This window comes from Chrysemys picta, chromosome 7, assembly GCF_011386835.1.
Source record: "Chrysemys picta bellii isolate R12L10 chromosome 7, ASM1138683v2, whole genome shotgun sequence".
NCBI lineage: Eukaryota > Metazoa > Chordata > Testudines > Emydidae > Chrysemys > Chrysemys picta.
This window is the reverse complement of record NC_088797.1, coordinates 602,178-626,283: the sequence shown is the minus strand read 5'-3', so window position 1 is coordinate 626,283 and position 24,106 is coordinate 602,178. Positions and strand designations below refer to the sequence as shown.

The window sequence follows — 24,106 nt, the reverse complement described above, 5'->3', positions numbered from 1 at the left end:
GGTGTGGTACCACCATCCTTCCCTGGCCAAGGGAGGTTCCCTTGCCCACCGAACGGGCCAGCTGGGCGAGTGCATGTCAGAAAGCTCTTAACCAAGGACCTTCACACAAGGCCCACCCTAGTCGAGAAGGGCCAGGACAGGTCCTGTGTCTTTGCCAATGCAGCACCAGAGGGTAAGGGTCACCCAGCAGCAGAACAGGGACGCTCAGGAGAGCAGTGACCTCCCCAACACCAAGTATCACGGCACAGTCTGCTCTCTGATCTGGCTGCGCCCCACACAGCTCCCACCGCCCGACACAAATGTCTCTTGCCAGAATGACAGCAACAGGACGGCTTATCTGCAAGGATCACAAGCCTCAGGACTGTGGTGCATCAGCCCACAGCTCTACCAGCTAAACAGCAGCTATGAACCCCCCGGTGCCAGAGCGCCCCGCAGAGAGGCGTGTGGGTTAGCCACCCAGTTTGTGAACAACTTCTCAACTAACTACGTTTCGGCACTCTGAATTTAGAAGCCTGAAGCGTCCCTTCTCAGAGCTGAAGCGAACCGTTATATCTCCGGGCACTGTTGTCCGAGATGAGGTAAGGAAGGCCCTGCTGCGCTGACAGCGGAGACGTTGGGATTACAAGATCTAATCTACCCACATTCAGTCCTTGGGCCCTGGGACAGCGTTCCTTCACGGAAGGAAGGAGCAGACACAAGGTACAGTCCTAATACCGCCAAGGCCTGGCTACAATGGATGCCCAGCCAGGTCAATGAGACGCCGAGCTGCAAAGACGGCTACTACCTTGAGCCTGCTGCCTAGTGGCAGAGTACTGCACTCAGGCCCTGCTCGCCTCCTGCCGGGCCACTCACCTCTTCTCCTTTACTGAGCCGATCAACCAGCATGTGCCTGGAAAGAGAGCAAGGGAAAGGAGATCACAAAGTAGGAATGAGAACGAGCAGTGAAGGACCAGGCCATGAGCTGTCAGGCACAGGCAGCGGCCGTAGGCGTCGGCAGAACCTGCACGAGCCCCTCCCGCCCAGCAGCTTTAAGCAGATGTGCCAAGTCCCCCGAGGAAAGCCATCCCCTCAACCCAAGCAGGTCACCCCCGAACCAGACCATGAGAGGGCCCCTCTGAGAGCCTGCCCAGCCCTGGGCAGTGTCTGCACCTCTCAGCGAACCTACCCGAAAAGGAACCAGTCATAGGCCACTGTCAGGTAAAGAATCTCGGCAGGCTCCAGCGAGGCATGGATAAGCCCATCCTGGAAAGGAAAGAGGAGGGAAGCCTCAGGGATGCAGCAGCCACTAGAACTGGGGCTGAGGGTGCAAGCCCCACTGGGAACTGCCAAGGAGAGCGTCTCCCAGCACCACAAAGGGGGACGTCCAGCTGGCTCTACCCCCTCCCCCCCAGGTGCAGACCAGCCCCCGTCTCCGTTACATGGCATCTCATGTCCAAAGCAGTTTCTCGCCAGGCTGCAAGTGCAGATGCAGCCCTCATGCAGAGCTGCAGGTGCCTTACCTTGCCCCCTGGGAATACTGGGCCTCAGTACAGGCCAGCGCACCAGGCTGTGCCTCCACAGCCCATTCCCACACCCCTCTGCAGACGCTGCTCTGGTAGCTAGGAACAGCGACTGCTCTTCACCCTCTTTGGGTCACATGGCTGCTCAGCCACCCCCAAGCTGTCACTCCCCGAGGCGCAGCACGTCCATTCCGTACTCACGGCCCACAAGGAGAGGCGCAGGAGGGCGACGAAGAGAGGGGTTCGGTCCCAGCCGGATATACAGTGTACCAGAAGCCCGCTGTCATCTGCTCCAGGGGCGGGAAGGAGAGGGAGAGAGAGAGCTTTGTAAGGAGAATGGAGGGTTACTTGCACTATCCCTGTGATTCACTGCATGCCTCCCCCCCGCAGCACCGAGGGCTGTTTGCAGGGGAGGGAAGGGGGAGCACAGCTGGCCTTACTAGCTAGAACGTCCTCTTGGGAGAGGGCTGTCTCCAGAATGAAGGACTTGGAAGGTCCCTGGATTCAGCATGTCATGCCAAACTGCTGCAATCCTAGTCTCCCCAGCTGCTAGGAGTAAGGAATCTCCATGGCGGGGACCAGCCGGCCCACAGCCTAGAGCTGCCCGGTTACACCTCCCCAGCCCCTCACCAATCAAAGCACCAAGCCTGCCTGGGGTGAGCATTTCCATCCTTTTCCCAGTCTGAGTGAGCTAGACCTCGGCTCCAGGAGCAGCAGGTCCCCTTTCACCCCAGAGATGTGACGACATCTCCACAGAGCAGAGTGGCCAAGAACAGGCCACCACCACCTCCATTATACAGACTGTTCACAGGGCATAGGCCATGTGGCAGCAGCACACAACTTGGCTGCTAAGTCACCCCTGGCTCCTCCTAGGCTGTGAGGGTGTTGGCAGTGATCTGATGGATCTAAGTCTGCGAGTGTTGAGTGCAGTGTCTGACACGGCTCTAGATCTACATGCCACCAGCCCAGAGCCTAGGGGCTTGGCAAGAAGGGAATGAAAATGAAACAGATAAAAGGAGACCCTTTTGGAGCCCCTTCTGAGGCCAAACCCAGAGAAACGGCCCCAGCAAGACAGGAACAGCAGGCTTTTCCCTTCAGCTTCTACAAACCCTAGTCTTAGTGCACAGCTCTCAAAAGCATCAAAGTGACTTGGAGCCCATCTCATCGCACCAGGGAGGCTCAGAGCTGGGGTCTAAGTCACTTTCGTGGAAAATGGGACCTTGGCCTTTGACAATTTGATTTGTACATAATCAGCCGCCCAGCCAGTGGGGAAGGAGAGGCCTCGTCCAAGGGTTGGGATTTTCCTGGGTAACAGGACTCCCCTTTGAGTACTGACGTCCAGGACAACACCCCACAAGGGGCAGAAAGTCACGTTCTCTAACAGGACTGGAGAGTGGCAGTGTTAGTGCCCTGGAGAAAGCCCATATGCTCTGGCCACAGAGCCAGCTGGGAGTGCAGAGAAGGAGCAAACCTTACCGTCCCCATTGATGAGTAAGATCAGCAGCTTCAGGTAGTTCTGTGTCTGTTGCACCAGGTCCCAGCTCTGTGGAGAACAGGAGGTGAGGCCTTGCATACAATTAACCACTGCCCTGCAGCATAGGGAGCCGGCCCTCCTCTTTCCATGGCTGAATGCAGGAAGAGGGCGCGAGGGCTCAGACAATCCCATGGCAATGTCCAAGGGGGCAGTCCTTCCCCTCCCTACCCGGCCTCCCACTGGCGTGCCAAGTTGCCAGCCGTGCAGTCCAGGAGACCCTGCCGACAAGGCAGAGATTGGGACCAGGGGTTGGGCAACGAAAGCAATTCTGCTGCTCACAGGACTTCCCCAAGAAGCTGTTCAAACCTCTGAGAACAGGTTCTTTTGACTGAAGGGAGGACACAGAACCCATTTTGCCATCACAGCAGCAAGGCGGACCAAGCAGCATAGGAAATACAGACATTCTGCTGAGCTCTCCCTGGGCCACAGTACGTTCAGGACGACGACCCAGAGCCAAAGAACTCCCTACTGAGTGCCGACCCATTTCTGCCAAAACCCCAAATGCGTATGGGGAAGGGTGACTGAGTGGTGGGGTTCCAGCTGCAGCGTGCGCTGGGACAGGCATGCCGTGGTGAGGAGAGCCTCCCCTGTGACTGGAGTGCTCTGCCTGCAAGGCTCAGACAAGCCTGTCTAAGTGACCCCCTCCCCTTGCTCCACAGACAGGTAACAGACTTCTGGAGCCACGGCATTCCCAGCAGTAGCACAGGAGGGTGGCTAAATCCAGAGAGCTCAAATGCTAAAGGGTCACGGGAAGGATATATTTTACCTCCCTAAACAAAACCCTTCCAGTGCCCTATTAGCACGATCACAGCCCATCAGCATTTGGCCATCAAGTGGTGACTGACTTCAGGGGGCTCTGCCTCTTCGGCAGCCTGCACTCACCACCCCAGCAAGGCTGCGTTTGGGGAAGGCATGGAAGGTGCAGGCAACCGAGCCTTCTAATCTTCCCCACTGCCAGTGAATGAACGGAGTCTCCTCTCAGCCCTGCTCCAGCAGCAGGGGACAGAACACTGCAGTAGCACCCAAAAGCGCTCGGTGATGGTCAGACGTACTGTCACGGAGTATTGGGGGACTCAGGGCCCTGCACCCCCGGCCTCCTGCGATTCACCATGACTCTCAGCCAGCCAGTAAGGCAGAAGGTTTATTTGGATGACAGGAATACAGTCCAAGACAGGTCTTGCAGGCACAGACAACAGGATACCTCTCAGTGAGATCCAGCTTGGGGTCCCAGGGCATCCCAGCCCACCCCCCTTTGGGGGGTCAGAGCCATCTCTGCCTCCCAGCCATCTCTCCAGCCTGCTTCCAGCACACCCCCTTCAGCCACCCCTCCCACAGCCTTTGTTCAGTTTCCCGGGCCCCGGAGTCACCTGACCTCCAACCCCCTCCTGGGTTCTCATGTTACAAGCTCAGGTATGTTCCCTCGGGCAGACTCCCATCCTCCGATGCAGACCATCCTAGTCACACTCCCCTCTCAGCATTCCCACACCCCAGCAAGAACAGTCCCAGTTCGTCACATCTCTCCCCCCTTCGAGACCGAACTGAGCGGGGTCACTTTAGCCAGTGACCTGGGGAAGTTCGAACCTACCCCCGTTCCCATGGATGCCCCCGCATCCCTCCAGTTCCTTGGTGGGAATTACACCAGGCCCCTCCAGTTTCACGCCCCCCCTTAGGTCGGGGGTGCTTGATGGCACTCGCAGTTCGCATGTGGGAAGGTTTATGCGGCCTGTGCCCTTTCCCCACCCCCATACCTCTGGGGTTCCAACTGGGCTGTGGTCTTCTCCCAGCGCTCCAGTCTGGAGGTCTGTGCTTTGGGCTCTCTTGGTTTAGAGCCGCCCTTTTAGCCTTGGCCACTCTCTGGAAAGGATCCTTTATGCTGGGCAAGGGTCCTAAAGCTGTTTTCCCCTTGTCCCAGGCCTTCCTCCCCCTCTGACAGGGGTCACAGGATCCGCAGTACTGTCGGACAGTAACAAAGACCCCAGGCCAGTAAAAGCTCCGTAGCAGCCTCTGCTGGGTACGCCAGGTTCCCTGGTGCCCTGAGAGGGGAATGTCATGGGCCCGGCACAGCAGCTGGCGGCAATACTTCTGGGGTACCACCAGCTGCCTCCTGATCCCCCCTGACTCCATTTTCCCTGGGGGAGCCCATTCTCGGTACAGGAACCCCTTCTCCCACAGGAACCTTTTCTGGCCACCTCGTCCCATGGTCTGTACCGCATTGAGGTCGGCTAGGTCCCTTATCTTCCGCAAGGAGGGATCTCTCTGTAACTCGGCCTGGAACTCAGCAGCTGGGACAGGGATGGCCACCTGCTCTTCCTCGCCCGCTGGGCCTGAAGCTGCAGCCTCCCTGAGCCGTGTCCCTGGGCGTTCCCTCCCCACCAGGTTAGGGTCCTGCGCCTCAGGCAAGGCACCCCCCCCAAGGCCAGAGCGCCGGGCCCCTCGCCGGCTCTGACTGCGGGTCACAACCAGTGCCTTTTGGGGGTTGCTTGGCCAGTTCTCCAGGTCCCCCCCCATCAATACCTCAGTGGGCAAATACGAGTGTACCCCCACATCCTTGGGGCCCTCCTTGGCCCCCCACTTCAGGTGTACCCTTGCCACGGGCACTTTGACTGGTGTTCCGCCCACCCCCGTCAGGGTCAGGTAGGTGTTGGGCACCACCTGATCTGGGGCCACCACCTCGGGCCGGGCCAGCGTCACCTCTGCGCCCGTATCCCAGTATCCATTTACCTTCCTCCCATCCACCTCCAGGGGAACAAGGTACTCTCTCCGGAGGGACAGCCCCGCGCCTACCGTATAAACCAGAAACCCTGAGTCTGGAGCATCCAGCCCCCTAGAGGAGCTGGCCTGGAGCTCTCCTCCCTCTTTAGCAGGTGGTACTCTGCCAGCCCCCCTTCCCTGGGAATGCTGCCTCTCGCCGGGCTGGGTCTCTACCCAGTCAACCCTCTGTGGGTTCGGTCTGTTCAGTCTGTCCCTGAGCCTAGGGCACTGGGCCCGTATGTGGCCCTTTTGGCCACAGTGGTAGCAGCCCATGTCCCATGGGTCCCCTTGAGTAGGTCGGATGGTCCTGATGCCGGATGATCCCCTCTGATGGGTTTTTTCTGTATTTTCCCATGGGGAGGTCCCATGGTGACTCTCTCTCTGCGTTGTGGTGGGACTGTTCCTTTGGGACTCCTCCCTTTTATCTCCTGACCGGCTCTTTACAAACTCATCGGCCAGCCGGCCTGCCTGTCGCGGGTTCTCTGGCTTTCTGTCCACCAACCACAGCCTCAGGTCGGATGGGCACCGCTCATACAGTTGCTCCAGTACCAGCAGTTTGACCAGGTCCTCCTTCGTCTGGGCTCCATCAGCCCACTTGCTGGCGTATCCTTCCATGCGGACGGCTAGTTGCAGATATGAGATCTCAGGGGTTTTATCCTGACTCCGGAACCTTTCCCGGTACATCTCCGGAGTCAGCCCAAACTCTCGTAGCAGGGCCCTTTTGAATAGTTCGTAGTCCCCTTTCTCTGCCTCTCCCAGTTGGCGGTACAATGCCACGGATTTGGGGTCCAGTAAGGGGGTAAGGACCCGGAGTCTGTCCGCGGGATCAACCCGGTGCAGCTCGCAGGCCGTCTCAAAGGCCTCCAGGAAGTCATCCATGTCCTCCCCCTCCTTGTGTGGGGCCAGGATGCACTTATCAAAGCTCCGTGCAGTCCTGGGTCCTCCCTCACTCACCGCAGCCGGGGGTTCGCTGCCCCTCAGTCTCGCCAGTTCCAGTTCACGCTGATGCTGTCTCTCATTCTCCTCCCGTTCATGCTGTCTCTGTTGTTCACGATCCTCCAGCTCTCTCCGTTTTAGCTCTTTCTCCCATTCCAGCCAATTCCGCTCCACGGATGCCGGACGTCGCGGGGAGGATCCCCTGCTGGCCGGGGGGGTCACGGCGCCCTCGGTATTTGCTGGGCTCCTCCCCACCCTTCCCCTAGGCATAGGAAGGAGGGGTCTCGGGAAGCCCTCAGCAGCCGGCTGACCACTCCCAGCTGGGACAGACACTGGTGCCTGCGCTGCATTTGCCAGGCTGCTTCCCTGAGACACAGGGATCAGTTCATTCGCGCGATCTTCCGCCTCCAGCCGGGCAATGAGCTGTTCTTTGGTGAGCCTCCCAATGCACAGCCCCCTCTGCTTGCACAGCTCCACCAGGTCGCTCTTAAGCCGCTTGGCATACATCTTCCTGCTGGCCACTCACCGGCCTGTGTGCTCACAGCTCCCCACAGTTCCCAGGGGGCCCCCTAGTGTGCCAGCCCTTCTCGAGGTCACCACCTCTCTGCCAGGGTCGAGCTGCAGACTCCTCCGCCCCTGGGACCACTCGCTGCGATCCCCCCGGGGGACCCTGTTACTGCAAAAGTCCTTCTCGCTGGTCACACACTCCCAGGGGTAATAACCGTCTCTCTCTCACTCTTCAGCACGCCTGGTCCCCGTCAATCCCCCTTCGTTTTACTGCTCCCCAGTCACTTACTGCAGGAAGCGCCGTCCACGGGGTGCAGTAGATCCCGCCGCTGCCATCAGTTGTCACGGAGTATTGGGGGACTCAGGGCCCTGCACCCCCGGCCTCCTGCGATTCACCATGACTCTCAGCCAGCCAGTAAGGCAGAAGGTTTATTTGGATGACAGGAATACAGTCCAAGACAGGTCTTGCAGGCACAGACAACAGGATACCTCTCAGTGAGGTCCAGCTTGGGGTCCCAGGGCATCCCAGCCCACCCCCCTTTGGGGGGTCAGAGCCATCTCTGCCTCCCAGCCATCTCTCCAGCCTGCTTCCAGCACACCCCCTTCAGCCACCCCTCCCACAGCCTTTGTTCAGTTTCCCGGGCCCCGGAGTCACCTGACCTCCAACCCCCTCCTGGGTTCTCATGTTACAAGCTCAGGTATGTTCCCTCGGGCAGACTCCCATCCTCCGATGCAGACCATCCTAGTCACACTCCCCTCTCAGCATTCCCACACCCCAGCAAGAACAGTCCCAGTTCGTCACACGTACAAAGACACCTGTCCTGCTCTGCAAAGCCTGCAATCTCAGAAACAGGTAAGTGGGGGGAAGGGACACACCATATGCCTAGGGGGCAGGGACACATGTCCTCCCAACATTTTAGGTTGGGCCTTTCATCTGCTCTCCCCCCAGTCTTGTCAGGATACCTGGGGTGAGCGATTCCCAGAGTGCCAGGTATTCTGATGAATAGAGTCGGCTGTGCTCCAGGGCATCTGTGCTCTGACTGGCTCCGCTCTGAGATTGCTGGTTACTTTTGATTCATGTTGTTTATGTTGGTATTTTAATATTTTCGTTGCTGATCCTTTGACAAATAATGGCACCAACTCTGAGAGGCTGAGAGAGCCTCTTAGTTCTCCAGGGTGAGCAGTGGAGGATGGAGTGTGCCAGGCGCTTCCGTACTACAACTTGCCATGGAAAACCGGAGCGGCTGAGGGAGCTGCGGAAGGTCAGGAAGCGAAGTGGAACAGCCTGTAGTACCGCTGCGCTCTAATGCAGCGTGGAAATGCAAGCACTAAGGAAGCCGTGGGAACCTCAGCGGTAACTCGCACTGCTGCTGCAGTAGTGAATGAGGGGAGCACACGGGTCAGGTGGAGAGTTGTCAGTTCAGACAGGAACATGGACTACAGACACCGCTGCAGGTCTGAACCAAGAGCACTGACTCACCTGGCACCGTGAAGGGCAGAAGGAAAAGCCCTGGCTGATAATCTTTCAGTATCAAGTGAAATCTGTCCAGAAGTGCCACGGAAGGCACGCTCCTTCTGGAAGTGTCTAGCGAGTGCGGTAGGGTGTGTGCGCAATACTCGGCATTTACGGAGCTTGGCCCAGATTTTGCTTTTTGCTGGTGAAGTATCAATAGAACAGGATGAAATGCCGGCTATGCCAGCGACGCGATGGCATGGCATGTATTTTACAATCACTTGTATGTACTCCATCTTCGCAGGCCATCACCACACTAAACAATCGCACCTCGAGGGCTCTATGGAGCAGGATGGGTCATCGCTTCAGCGATCCGTCAAACGGGAACCCTTCTCTGGAGAAGGCAGGTCTCGCGTTCCTTTCACAGGCATAACTCCACGAACCCACCCTGTGAGCCTACACAAGCGAGGCCTGTAGAGCTGGGATTGGGTAATTTACTGCAGCTACTATTTGGCTACTCTGAAACTGAGGGGTGTAGTTTTCAAATCCAAGAAGGGCCTCGTTAGCGGTGTGTGAGGGACAGTAACAACACGGGGCATGTTAGAACAGAACTGCCTGTTTCTCTGGGGATTTGGAACCCATCTAGAAAACAGGCAGCCATGTTGCTGTCTCCCCACTGCCCAGCTTAATTTGCAATGGCACCGATGCATGCAAGCAAAATGGCTGAGGCCAGGAATGCCCCATGTTAGTGACATTTCTGGTTTAGAGGGTAAGTCAGCTGCTTTTCTAGGCAATACTACAAGGGGGTGTTGGAGTGATTAGACCACACAAAGGTGGAGGGATGGTTCCACAAGGCGATTCCGTGCACACAGGACAGCATGGAGATCTTCCGGAGAGAAAAAGAAAAGGAAGTGGAGGCTGGAGTCACTGGAAGAGTGGTGGGGACACAAAAGGAGGCCACACAAGCGCACACACTTTGAAGGCAAGAGCAAATGCAGATGCGAGGACCCCAGTGAAGCAACACCGATGGGGCGGGAGGCATAGAGGACCATGCTTGGAAGCGAGAAGCAGGAAAGGATTTGGGCAGTGGCATTTTGGATGGAACTGCCTCACCTGCAGTGATGAGAGGGCTCATTCTGTACGTGCAGCTCCCTGCTTTTAGATGCAGGGAGTGACAGCCTCACGATCTGAGCTCTTGTGTGACAAGCATGTTCCTACTCACAGAGCTCTGCCGCCGGGGAGCCATCCCAGCAGAGCATGCAGCTAAACCTGCCACCCAGACTCACCGGGTGATGCTGCACAACCTGCACCATGCAAGAGGACAGACTAGAGAACCAGAATGGCCCCTTCTGGCCTTACTCTGAATTCACCAGCGAGCACCCCACTCCTCACCTGGTACTCGCTCCAGTCAATGTTCAAAGACCGAGTCAGAGACACTGGGATACTTAATGGAGCATCTACGTAATCCTGTAAAGAGACACCTCAGTCAATCACAGAGTACTGCTGAAGAGAAGCCATTGGGAGGCAACCAGTTACAGACAGCAAAACAGCAAGAGACCAACAATGCTTCTAGCAGAAGGGGGCCCAGTAGCACAAACTGTGGAGTGACTTGATCACTGCTCGTGTTCTGGATGCTACCAGTGCACGACTGTTTCTGCCTAAGGAGGGTTACAGAGCGCCTCTGAATGGGAACGCCTGCCGTGAGGTGAATGCTTAGGACCTGCTGGAGTGATTGGCATACACCGTGACTGTTTCCCCCATCAGGAGAGGAGAAAGCTGGGGACAAAGCAGTCTCCAGCCATTTCCAGGGGTTCTCCATTGCAGAGCTGTCCCAGAGCCACTCCCACCCAAGAACACAGGCTGCTTGAGAGCTGAAGCCAGTTGTCCGCAGTGTCCCTCAGCATTCTATGAACGAAGAAGTGATGCCCTTGCACAGCGCTTGGAGACTGGAAACGTCGTCTCAGCTTTGAGAGACCATTCCCCTGAAGAGAGCAGCATATTCCTCCCACCCTACAGTACAGAGGAGCTCCCACAGAGACTCCACACATCACAACGTGCCGCCCGCCGCCCACCACCCCAGAAATTCTCCTGACTTGGGTTATTACCAGACCCCAACAGACAGCTTTCCTCACGCTCTCACGCCCACATTCCCCTTGCACTGCAGCACGCGCCTCCAAAATAGGAGACACCAGGACCAGTAGCTGCAAGGCATTCGTTCCCATTCTCCTTGCACTGCCAGCATCCGGGGCAGACTACATCACTTCTGTTACGCTCTGTCTGCCCCACAAGAGAGGGGAGCATTACAGTACAGCCTACAGCCAGGTGAGCTCAAGGGTCCCCCAGGCTGTCCCCTGTCCTCCCATGAAGGACAGACAAACCAAATACAGAGGACATCTATTACACGATGATATCATGTTGCTGGACACCAGGACACCATACTTGCCATAGGAGGCTGGACCATTGGCCTGAGCTACTCTTTAAGGAGTTAGCATTCAGAGATGCCCTCCATTTGTTGATTTGAGGGCTGCTGATTCCCTTCCCGTGCCAGGGAGGAAGCACAGACTTCACCTGCTATTTTGAAAGTCCAAATTCAATTGCTAGGCATAACAGAACCGAGAGCTACCCCGTCAGAGAGATCTTGGTACCTGCTTCCAGTTAAATACGAGACCCTCAGCTCTGTAATCCCGGTCTTTGTACTCCTTAAAAAATTCACAGCCTGCAAGAGAAGAGGTAATGAACGACAGTGCAGACAACTGATCACTAGCAGCAAAAGCCCCTTTGGGACTGGCAGCCTTAGCTCCGGAGCCAGAGGCCCCAGAGCACCAAGCGAATCAGCAACAGTGTCTGTAGGAGTTAAAGAGCAGCAATCAGCGCGGCGTGCAGCAACGATCCAAAGCACTGACTCGGAGAGAGCAAATGCCAAAGACTGAGCACGTCTGGAGCCCGAGGGACCCCGATATCCCTCCTTTCCAAACAGCCTCTTTCCCACAGTGAGCCCCAGTCCCCAGGACCAGTACAAGGCTGTATCGTGAGATCCCGACAGGTCTGGGGGCAGGCTGAAGTGCCTCAGCAGAGCCCTGGGGGACGGCCAGGGCTGAAGGGCCCTGGCACACTAGGAGAGAGGTCCTCTGCCACTGAGCACCAGAGCCCCACACCTGCAGTAACCCTGAGGAGAGCTCAGCGGATGTGGCACAGTGACTGCTAGCCAGCTAGTCACAGGGAAGTGGGGCGCTGAGTCCCCACCCACACTAGCAGGTCCTGAGGCAATGCCCTGGGGGGGAAGCCCAACAAGTTTCAGACAACCCCACGTTTGGTCAGTGTAAACCTTTGGTACACACTGACTGCTGGGAGGGAAAGAGACCTCTCTCTCTTTCCCCTGCACCTCGTGGACTGGGGAAACCCACTAGCCCACACTTCCTATAGCCTATGTTTTTTGGATCCTCTTCTCCTATGAACCACCTTACTCCTCTGTTGTCATCTGCACAGGTCATTACTGCCCAAAGTTCGCAGAACCAAGCAGTGAGAGTCACTTCAATGCTGCTTGGCAAAGCTCTGCACAGCAGCGCTAACAGCGGTCTGCAGACTCTGGCAGACCACACTGCCCTAGGCAGGAGCTCTTCTGAACCACTGTTTGTGCAGCAGGAGTGAGCAGAGACCAATCAGGGATCACGGCCCCACTGTGTTAGGCACTGCACACAAGATGGTCTCTGCCCAAGAGAGTTCACATTCAAGGAACCAAAAAGGATCAAAAACATTGCCCTTTTTTTTTTTAAATATAAAACTTAAATCTGGCTTAAATGGTGGCTGACCCAATCCCACCACCTCCACCCCAGTAAGAGGCTCCTAGACACTTTGTTGAGTTGCCAAGGGGGCTTTTCAAACACAAAACAGAAGAAGTCCAGAGAGCCAATTCAGAGTGATGGCAGTGAGAACTGGCACCTAAGTACCGCAGTGATGGGCACATCAGATGTCTGCAAATAATGGTCTCAAGTTGTAGTGGAGGGGGTTTAGGTTGGATATTAGGAAAAGCTTTTTCACTAGGAGGGTGGTGAAGCACTGGAATGGGTTCCCTAGAGAGGTGGTGGAATCTCCATTCTTAGAGGTTTTTAAGGTCAGGCTTGACAAAGCCCTGGCTGGGATGATTTAGTTGGTGATTGGTCCTGCTTTGAGCAGGGGGTTGGACTAGATGACCTCCTGAGATCCCTTCCAACCCTGATATTCTATGATTCTATGAATGAGAGGAAGCCATTTAAATCATGGGAGCATAAGCACATCTACAGACCCCTCTCCTTCAACACATGTGCTCACTACATTCTAGAAACTCCAGCTCAGAGCAAGCCAGGCTAAGGGTACGTCTACACTTACCGGAGGGTCCGGCGGCAGGCAATCGATGTTCTGGGATCGATTTATCGCGTCTGGTTAAGACGCGATAAATCAATCCCGGATCGATCCCGGAAGTGCTCGCCGTCAACGCCGGTACTCCAGCTCGGCGAGAGGAGTACGCGGCATCGACGGGGGAGCCTAAGTTCGGACTAAGGTACTTCGAATTCAGCTACGAATTTGCGTACCTTAGTCCGAAGTGGGGGGTTAGTGGGGACCAGGCCTAAGAACCTGAAATTCTTACAATGCAACCTGAATTTGAGTATTTGCACTGAGTTTTACCACCCATTTGCCATGTTGCTCAGCTTGTATGTATATGCACCTAGCTTAATGCAATGCACAGTATTACTCTCCTTCCACACCACTACTGTGATTAGGCAGCACTCTGAAAGGGGTGAGGCTGGTACTCTAGTTACATTAAACTCCAGCATGGAAGCGAGGAGCTGCTAAGGGCATGAGGAGAGGAAGGAGTGTTTTGATGTCACTGTGACTATTATAAGTGGGGTGTGCCAGGCCCCACAACACAGCAGCATTTCGTTTTCACAACCTCCTGTGTAATTCTCCCTCCTCTGTCTAAAACCTTCACAGAATTAGCCACCGGACTTGACCATGAGGACATTATGGCTCACTGGGCCTAAACTCTGCTGCACACACAGGTACTCAAGTTGCGTAGAAGTGGCAGGTGGATGTTTATGGAGCTAATCCCAGAAGCCAACGACATTGGCTTCACTTCTTGGCACCTTGACTATGTGGCATAGCAAACTTGGTACATAGCTTGGTTTACATAGCTTATTTTAATGCAGCCCCCCCCAGTTTTCTTTTGTCCCTGGTCTTTGTCTCAATTTGCACCTTCACTGTAGGATATCGGGGGGACACGCTGGAAGGTCTGGCAAGGGAGATGAGGAGACAGCTTGGGTTTCACCCTTTCACCCCTTCCTTTGTGGGCAGGAGCAGAGGGATGGAGCACTGAACCTCGAGAGTCCCTTCCCTCTCTTCCCCTCCCCTTCCCCCCCGGAAAGCAGCCATCTCACCCTCTGTACACTCAGTCATGTACCTGAACCCAGCATCAATGGGCAGGCTGAGCCTCTCCATTTGTGTTTACGTGATTAGCATTAACCGGTAACTGACAAGGGCCCTCGCTACGCTCCAGAGCTAACACAGCCAGCACGGCCAATCGGAGCAGTTCATACCAGTTTGCAGTCTCGGGGCATTGCACTGCAGACTAGCATGGCAGTTCTCTTCAGAATGACAAAGAGTAGAAACATCTTTAAAATGTTTTTCCATCAAAAGGCGGCTTCCGTGGCAAATTCCCAAGCATGCAGCCTGGGCTGGGGCTGCAGTACCCTGGCTGGATACATAGAGGAAGCTTCTGAACCCAGCTACATCTTTGGGACCTCCTCCCTGCACTGGAGACCCTTCTGCCACCACAAGGAGGGCTCAATGCAGATTGGTTCTGGCTGCATCCTCTAGTCCCTCCCCTGCTGCCCTCAGGAGAGGAGTTCCCCCTCCAGAGAAAATAAGAGAAACATCCAGCAACTCCCAGTTGCCTCACCACATACAGAGACAATTCCCAATCCCCACCAGCAGATTGTCACCTGGCCCTTGGAAGTCCCTCTGGACATCAGTCCTGTACCTGGATATGGGATGGAGAGGAGGGTAAAGTCGGCATAGCGCTGAGCTTTGTCCACTTTCTCGGAAGACGTCACACTGAGAAGGACGAGAGGAGAACAGTGCATGTATTTAGTGCTTCAACACAAAGGCACTAACTCCAGAGGGCAGGAGAGCCACTCCATCTGGCCTATTAGAAGAATCTGCATAGTCAAGCAATTCCTCCTACAGTGCTACATGATAGAACAGCCCCGACTCCAGTTTTGGGTTGTGGAGTAAGAGTCCAGCTCACGGACAGTCACACCCTCAGCTCAGCTGAATCCCAGGGGAGGCATCCCAGTCACTCCTCCACCCACAGACTGGAAGGACACACCCACTCAAAAATGAGTCTCCTGATCATTGCACCAACTAGTCCCACAGGAGGAAGTCGCATCACAGCTATGATGCCATGTGGGATTGTGCCCAATGGATCACAACATCCACCCACTCACGCCCTACTCAGAGAAGCCATAGGACAAACAGGAACCTATTGTGACTGCAGAAGACGGCAAAGTTAAGCAGCTATTCACCCCACTTCCACAGTGTTCACAAAAAGGCACTGGCACGCTCGACTTGGGTATGGAAGAGAGGAGCTTGACGTACAGCCTCATATACCTCTGGGGTTTCACTTTAAGGCACTGGCTGAATGTCTGGATAACATCTCTAGAAGACCCTGCCATGAGGGATCTAGAAACTTTCTGGAATAAAGTTAGGGGAAGTCAGACTTTTGTGCTTGCTTTAGTCACCGGTCTGCACAATCTAAACAGCAGCTCCATATGTGGGCTTTGGAATGGACAAAGGACGCCATACTCACTTTAAGCCAAACTTCACTTTCTTGTTCTCCACCATCAGGTCACAGATATATCTGACAGACAGGTATCGAAGCAGCTTGATGTCATGTCCTCGGACCTTGTCAAACAGCTGGGAGTCTGCATTCCTGCAACAAGGTACAAGGGAAGGCAAGATTCTCAGGGCCACCCAGACAGGTTCGATTTCCTTCCCAGGGCTGTGGTGAGACTGGATTATACTTGCTGAAGTAGAGCTCCACTAGCAGTACTCGAGCCACACTGTCCAGAGCTCTTCTGCCCTACACCACAGTAATGGCTTCTGGACCCCTTCAGCAGAAACCTGCAACCAAGAAGCAAGCTGGTGCCATTCATTCCTACAACGACTGCCCAGCTGCTCACTAAGAACTTAGAGGGGTTAAAAGGGCTAATTTTATAACAAGGGATTAGGCAGAATCTCAGAAGAGCCATCAGAACCTGTAAAAAGAAGAACAGGAGTACTTGTGGCACCTTAGAGACTAACAAATTTATTAGAGCATAAGCTTTCGTGGACTACAGCCCACTTCTTCGGATGCATATGCTTATGCTCTAATAAATTTGTTAGTCTCTAAGGTGCCACAAGTACTCCTGTTCTTCTTTTTGCGGATACAGACTAACACGGCTGCTACTCTGAAACCTATCAGAACCTGTGTGACTTTCTGCGATGTACTTATCCTTGAGAGAAAGCGCACAGCGCCAAGCAAGAAAAGCAGGCCTCAGTTCAAGGCTGGAGGCCTTTCCCCTATAGACCTGGACATGCTCAGAAAGCAGAATCTCCTGGAAGACTGAAAGCCAGTTTACGCCCTGGAGCTACCCCATCTGCAGAGGCAGCGCCTGCATTCCTGCCCTTCACAGGCCTGCTTTTCTTGCTTGGCGCTGTGCGCTTTCTCTCAAGGATAAGTACATCGCAGAAAGTCACACAGGTTCTGATGGCTCTTTTGAGATTCTGCCTAATTCCTTGTTATAAAATTAGCCCTTTTAACCCCTCTGAGTTCTTAGTGAGCAGCTGGGCAGTCGTTGTAGGAATGAATGGCACCAGCTTGCTTCTTGGTTGCAGGTTTCTGCTGAAGGGGTCCAGAAGCCATTCCTGTGGTGTAGGGTAGGAGAGCTCTGGTCCTGTTTTGAGCAGGGGGTTGGACTAGATGACCTCCTGAGGTCCCTTCCAACCCTGATACTCTGATTCTATGTTCCACGTAACTATAACATGCAAGCGTCAGAACCCGGTGTTGAGAAGTGAATGGAGCCCTCTAGCCATAGCCTAACAAGAACTGTAGAAAGGGGCTAGCTGCTTCCTGGTGTGATTCACAGATGTAACAGGCAGACAGGACCCCTGATAGACTGGTCTGACCTCCTGCTCAACACAGACCTAGGACTTCCTTAAATTCATTCCTGCTTCAAGTCCAACAGTGTGAACATGATGCCTCATTTATACAGCTGAGAGTCACATTGACTTTGTTGCCGTATTGTGCTGTGAACCTGTCTAGTTCTGTTCGCCTTCACCCATAGGTCTTTCAGCATTGCTGCCTCCACATGGCTCTCCCACCCATCGAGTCTCAATTCAGCAGGATTTCCCTTCCAGGTACATCAGCTGCAGTTTGGCAGGCAGAATGGTGCTACTTTCAGTGTCCTTCTTCCAGCCCTGAACCATCACCATGCTGCAGTCACATATGCAGCCTGTTCCTCTCTAAGCAGAGGTCCAGAACCATTTCTCCTCGGTCTGGATTATACACCTGCTAGACCCAGAAGTACCACTTCTGCATAATTTAGGAGCCTCTTTAATGACTTGGGATCTGCCTGCCCCAGTCCCTCCCCCTCTCAGCCTCCAGTGGGAGATTGGGAGGCTTTCGTTAGCTAGGTGGCCCCAGTGTGCTAGCACATTAGGTTTTAGTTTTGGTACCTACATCCTGAGACGTTCTGAAGGGCTCATCTTTATGAGCAAGGAAAACAAGAGCCCACAGCCTGCAGTGACCCCACATTGCTCCCACAGTTCAGCTTAGACAGGAAGGAGTTGGAAATTCAGAGGCTGAACTAGCCAATCAGCTCTTAACTCCTCTCCCCCCACCCAAATACCACATACAGACCTGAACGCAGAATCTTCTTCTGAAAGGTCTTCGGTATCAGCCCATGCATCATCAGAGCCCCCTGCAGGGAAGCCACAGCCGGAACCATGCATTAGTGGCCAACGCTTGTTTAACAACTCCAACCTCCCTCCCACTTCCCATCCAAGTGGGTTACAAGTTGGCTTTGTCACCTCACTTAAGAGAGTTCTCAGCTGTGACCATCTCCAGCCAGAAACGACCCCACTGTCCCACACACCAAGCCCATCAGTTTAACGAGAGCAAGAGAGGGTTTGGACAACCTAGACAGGTCTATTCCAGGATGGAATCCAGAGCGGAAAGATGCCATTAGAGCACAGAACCATTCCCTGACAGCTACGGCAGAAAAGTTACCCATGTGCATTAGTGTTTTGTCCAGTCTAGTTTTAGAAGATCTGGGTTATGGGCTCCTACCACTTCCCTTGAGACTCTCACCGACTAATACATGCTCCCATTACCAGAGTTACAACCCTAAACCTAGATTTTATGCCCTTATTCCTATTTTATTCCATGTAATACAAGAAGTTTTTCACCCTGTTAGTGACAACACCCTTCAAATATTTGAGACCAATGCTCCCCACCAGCTACCCTTTAACCAAGCTAGATATACTGATCTCCATAAGTCACCTCCTCCATCCCACAAACATTTTTTGCTACTGCTCATTGAACTCTCAGCTGTATCAATACCTTTCTAGTAATCAGGAGCCCAGAAATAGACACTGTATTCCAGGTGGCACCACACCAGACAGGGATGACATCACACTGGCCCACGCCCACACCCCCAGATGTGCACAGGTGCTACATTCACACTGATTTGCAGGCATTGGCCAGCCCACTCAAATATCTGTGCTGCCTCGCTTACCTGAGAAAATGTAGTTGTACCCAGTACGTCCATACAGTTCCCCCCATCCAGCCAGGGTCGCTGACCTACAAACATGCTGGAGAAAACGTCGTTATTAACCACTTATAGAAGCTGTATCCCTCTGCAGGCCTCCTGCCCATTTACACTGAAAGCCCATGTCTCGTTTCTGTCCACTGAGCGCCCGCTATCTCAGCAGTCTCGCTTCACAGGTTTCTCCCTGGAACGGAGTCTCTATGGTCTGGATTCTTTTTCATTAGCTTGTGTATTTTCCAGACGAATTTCAGGGTTAATTCTTTCCACATTGCTGACCTCTAGTGCCTGTATCTTCCTCGCTCTCACTAAGTTAGTCACGTCGGAGTTTTGATAACATACTGGCTGAACCTGATCTTCCCAATCGTTACCTCACTACCCCCTCCCCAACAACTGATGACATCGATTCACTCGTTCTTAAGGGCCAGCAAGGTCAGTCCACGTGACACTGTCCTATCCAAGCCAAAATGAACGTGTTTCAGGTAAGACATCATGAGACAAAAGACGGTTACCATAGTTCTTAGAGTTGTGCCGCACATGTCCTTCCACTGTAGGTGCATGTGCTACTCCTGGGGGAATTCTGTGCCACTGCGCAATGCAGAATTTTGCAGAAATTAACATTGTGCACACAGAATTTCCTTTCCCCCACAGAAATGAGCTGCAGTGCTGCTAGCCACCACTAGGGGCTGCTGGACCCGGCAGAGGCCAGCTCTTACATAGAAGACACTGCTGGGGCCGGAGGAGAAGCTAGAGGGTTCCCCGGCAGCTGCAGTTCCCAGCATGCCCTGAGGGAAGGAGAGGGCGGCACGCAAGAAACTCTGTGCAAGCCTGGGACCAAGCATCAGGCTGTTTCTCCCTCTGGATCCCTGGGGGAGAAGGGGGGAGAGAGGGGGTGTCTGGGCTGGGGGGGGGAACCGGCTGGGCTCAGGGGAGGGGGGCAGAGGAAGGGGGCAGAGAAACAGGAACTGGGTTGTCACAGGATTTCTTTAACTCTCTACTCCTGGGGGAATTTTTGTGTGTGTCTGTATTGTTACAGACATACTTGCTGACAGGTATTTTGAAATAAATTACCAAAATAACTCAAACTGGTGTGATTATGTAGTGTTATTTTGACAAATAAAATTTGCAGAATTTGTAAATATCGTGCGCAGAATTTTTAACGTTTTGGCACAGAATGCCCCCAGGAGTAACGTGCACCTCACGCACAGTTGGAGATTTCCCCCTCCACAGTACCTGTTGGGGCAGCTGGAGCGCCCTCTTGTGCCTCACACCACTGCATGCAGCTACAGAGGACCACACTGCCCCCAACTCTAGGGTTACCATATTTCAGCAAGCAAAAAAGAGGACGGGAGGAGCCCCGCCCCTGCCCCTCCCACTTCCCGCCCCCTCAGAACCCCCAACCCTCCCCCGTTCCTTGTCCCCTAATTGCCCCCCAGGACTCCATCCCCTACCTAAGCCTCCCTGCCTCTTGTCCCCTGTCCCCTGACAGCCCCCCCCAGAACTCCCAACCCTCCCTGCTCCTTGTCCCCTGACAGCCCCCCCCAGAACTACCGACCCATCTAAACTCCTCTGCTCCCTGTCCCGACTGCTCCGATCCCTCTCCCCACCCCTGCCCCCTGACAGCCCCCCCCCAGAACTCCCAAACACCCCCCCCCCGCTCCTTGTCCCCTGACTGCCCCCTCCTGGGACCCCTGCTCCTAACTGCCCTCCAGAACCCCACCCCCTACCTAAGCCTCCCTGTTCCTTGTCCCCTAACTGCCCCCTCCTAAGACCCCCCCCCAAACTGCCCCCCAGGACCCTACCCCCTACCTGTATCCTGACTGCCCAAAACCTTCTCCACCACCCCCAAAAAGCCCCCCCCGAACTCCCGACCCCCCCCCCCCGTCTCTTGACTGCCCCCTCCAAAATCTCCCTGCCCCTTCTCCTGCCCCCTGGCCCCCTTACCCCGCCGCTCAGAACATGGTGTTGGGCTCTATGCGGAGCCGGACACGTGGCTGCGCTCCCCAGCGCAACACACAACCCGTGTCCCTGCCCCTGCACAGTGCTGCCGGAGCGGGGCGCTGGGCTGCAGGGGAGGAGGAGCTGCCGAGGCCCGATGCAAACGGCCCAGCAGGCCGGCCGGCTCAGAATGGGGGGGGGGGAAGCTCTACAGCTGCTCCGGAGTCCAGCCCGGCAAGCTGCAGGGGGAAGGGCTCTGGCTGCCAGAGCCCCATGCGAGCAGCTGACTTTCCTGCAGCCCTCCCAGCCGCTCGCTCTGCTCTGCATGGGGGGGAAATCCCGGACATTTGTAGTGATTTACAAATTCCCCCCCGGACGCTATTTTTAACACAAAAAGGAGGACATGTCCGGGTAAATCCGGACGAATGGTAACCCTACCCAACTCCCCTCAGTTCCTTTCTTCCTGGGAAAGACTCCGACTGAGAGGGGAAGGAGGGAAAGCTGTGGAATGGGCATGTGCAACACGTCTTGAAGAACCACCATGATGGAAAGGTAGGGACCTGTTTTTTCTTCAAGTGATTGCTCACATCCATTTCACTGTAGGTGACTCTCACGTGGTTTGAACTGGAGCTGGGCTTGGAGTCTACTCAAAGACTGTAGGAGCACTTGTCCAAATCTGGCATTGCCTCTAGATTGATGGGAGATGGCAGAGTGAGAGGCAAACGTATGGCGTGCTGACCAGATTGCCAACCTACAAATATCAGAATGTGAATACAAGCCAGAAAGACAGCAAAAGCTGCCTGCGACCTGGTCAACTGAGCCACCACTTCACCTGATGTTCCACCTCTGAGTAATCAGTGGCATAAATGTATGCGGGCAGAGACCCTCTGGGTGGCCCTTTACTCTGCCTGACACTGTGACGAAGAGTAGAGATCTAGTTCAATCCAATAAAAAGCCAAAGCTCTTCTAACATCTAGAGTATGGAGCTTTTCTTCCCCTCTACTCAACTGGGGCTTTGGAAAGAAAGTCAGGAAATAAATGGTTTGATTCATGTGAAATTCGGAAACCACTTCAGACAGGAATTTAGGGTGCAGTCAAAGGAAAAAGCTAGTCCCCAAGGAAAGTTGTACAGAGAGACTGATACTAAATCTTACAGCTCTCCATTTCTCCTGGCCAAGGTTATAGCAACCAGAAAACCCACTTTCATAGACAGATAACAGAGAGCAAGTTGCTAGTGGCTTAAATGGAGGGACCCATCAACTTTGCTAGCACTAAATTTAAACTCTACTGTGGAACTGGGCTATGACACCTGTGGGTACAATCTTTTGCAAACCTCTTAGAAATCTGATGGACATAGGGTTTGAAAAAGTTGATTGGTTATCCACAGGAGGGTGGAAAGTTGAGATAGCTGCCAGGTGGATGCTGATGGAACTAAGAGCTAACCTTCCTGGTTCAGAAACAAAAGACAGTCCACGATAATGGCAATTTAGAGCTTGAGATAGGAGGCATGCCTCTTTGTATGGCCCAGACAGAGAACCTCTTCCATTCATCAAGGTTACTCAATGTACTGGAGGGCTTCCTGCACCCCCAAGAGCAAACTCGTTTGGGGTAGTCAGCCATGAAGCATCCAAGCAGTGAGGTGCAGGGCTTGAAGGCTGGGATGAAGGAAGTGGCCGTGGCCCTGGGAGATCACATTCACATCTCTTGGGAGTAGCAGCGGAGGTCTGATCAGTGGTTTTCAATTCTACTAGCCCCAGTGTTGACAGGGCCATGCAGGGACTCTTAGAATAAGGTGAGCGGAATCTTGCTTGACTTCAGATAGGACTTTGGGCAGGAGCAGAACTGGTGGGAAGGCATACAGCAGACCTCTTGACCGGGCCAGGAGGAAAGCGTCTGTCAGTGAACCTGGGCTGTGACCCACTTGGGAACAACAAAGATGACTTTTTTGTTTTCTCTTGTTGCAACCATATTGAGGAATTTCCCCACCGCTGGAAAATGGACCTGGACACATCTGGTTGAAGAGACCCCTCGTGATGTCCTGCAAACAACCTGCTCAAGTGGTCGGGCAGACGGTTCAAACTCCCAGAAGGTAAGCAGCTTTCAGGCTGATGGAACTGGTGATGCAGAAATCCCAAAGGAGGATCGCCTCCTGGCATAACTTTGACAAGCCTCCTTCTACCCCCCTCCCCACATTGCTTGTTTACATAGAACATGGCTGCTGTGTTGTCCATGAGTAACAACAAATTCCACCCCGATATGCAGAAGGAATGCCACGGAAGCCAAAGAGATGGCCAAGAGCTCCTTGATATTCATATGGAGACTTAGATCCTGGGGAGACCAAAGGCCCTGAGTCTGAAAAGGACCTAAGTGGCTCCCCAACCTAGATCTGATGCATCTGTGACTAGGTTGAGAGTCTGTAGTGGAGGGGCAAAGGGAACTCCTTGCATGTTCTACCCACTAGTACAGGGAGGACAAGACCCAAGCAGGCATATATAATGATGAGCTGATGAGTACACCATGGCTAGCCAACCCTGTAGTGCTCTGGAGGTGCAGTCTGACATGCCACATCATATAAGTGCATATGCGTCCTAGAAGACTGAGGCTGTTCTGAACCGTGGTGACAGTGCATCTCTAGATCTAGAGCAACAACCCACTTTGTCTGGAACCCTGGCTCTGGCAGGAAAGCCTGGCCTTGCTAGAGTCCAGGACCCCCCCCCCCCCCCCCAACAAATTCCGTTCTTTGAACAGGAGACAGAATGGATTTCTCTGTACTGATTAGGAGCTCCAGCACTTCGGAAGTGGTACAAATAGTGGCTACACTGGAGAGTACCTGAGATCTGGACCAGCCAGTCGTCCAGGTAAGGAATTACGTGGACTCCTGACCTTTGCAGGAATGTCGCTGCTACAGCCATGCATTTCATGAATATCCAAGGGGCTACTGACAGTCCAAAAGGCAGCACTGCAAATTGGTAGGAGAATCGGTTGAACATGAACCTCAGAAATTTTCAGGGGCTCTGGTGAATTGCTATGTGAAAATAATAGGGCTGACAAGCGATTAAAAAAATTAATCGCTCCACCATTTATTTAAATATTTTTGGAAGTTTTTTACATTTTCAAATATATTGATTTCGATTACAACACAGAATACAAAGTGTACATTGCTCACTTTATGTTTATTTTTTATTACAAATATTTCCACTGTAATAAACAAAAGAAATAGTATACCGTATATACTCGTTCATTAGCCCGTTGGTTTATAAGCCGACCCCCTAAGATGGTTAGGTAAAAATAGCAAAAACGGTATGACCCTTTCATAAGCCGACCCTATATTTCAGGGGTTGGCAAAAACTTTGGCTCCTGGCCCATTAGGGTAAGCTGCTAGCAGGCCTGGACATTTTGTTTACCTGGAGCGTTCACAGGCACGGAGCTGCTCAGCTCCCAGTGGCTGCAGTTTGCCCTTCCCAGCCAATGGGAGCTGCAGGACGTGGCGCCACTTCCCACAGCTCCCATTGGCTGGGAATGGCAAACCGCGGCCACAGGGAGCTGAGGGGCTCCATGCCTGCAGTCGCTCCAGGTAAACAAAACAACAGTGTATTAGATATTCAATTCAATGATTCCATAGAGTTTAAAATCATCAAATTTTGGTGTA

General features: G+C 53.8%; 1 protein-coding gene across 4 annotated transcripts in view; it reads right to left on the bottom strand.

Moving 5' to 3' along the window:
• Positions 1-24,106, bottom strand: part of MTMR14 (myotubularin related protein 14) — a 62,881-nt gene that overhangs the window by 21,550 nt on the left and 17,225 nt on the right. For 3 of the 4 annotated variants that reach the window (XM_042844236.2, XM_005296002.5, XM_008173345.4), the window contains exons 4-13: positions 18,490-18,565; positions 17,613-17,673; positions 15,522-15,644; positions 14,694-14,767; positions 11,326-11,396; positions 10,073-10,147; positions 2,976-3,042; positions 1,701-1,786; positions 1,166-1,242; positions 853-889 (exon numbers count right to left, since the gene is read on the bottom strand). In XM_042844236.2, the coding sequence (XP_042700170.2) occupies positions 853-889; positions 1,166-1,242; positions 1,701-1,786; positions 2,976-3,042; positions 10,073-10,147; positions 11,326-11,396; positions 14,694-14,767; positions 15,522-15,644; positions 17,613-17,673; positions 18,490-18,565 (747 nt within the window). Of the gene's footprint in view, positions 1-852; positions 890-1,165; positions 1,243-1,700; positions 1,787-2,975; positions 3,043-10,072; positions 10,148-11,325; positions 11,397-14,655; positions 14,768-15,521; positions 15,645-17,612; positions 17,674-18,489; positions 18,566-24,106 lie in introns of all 4 variants that reach the window. The other variant, XM_042844235.2, reaches the window with a different exon arrangement.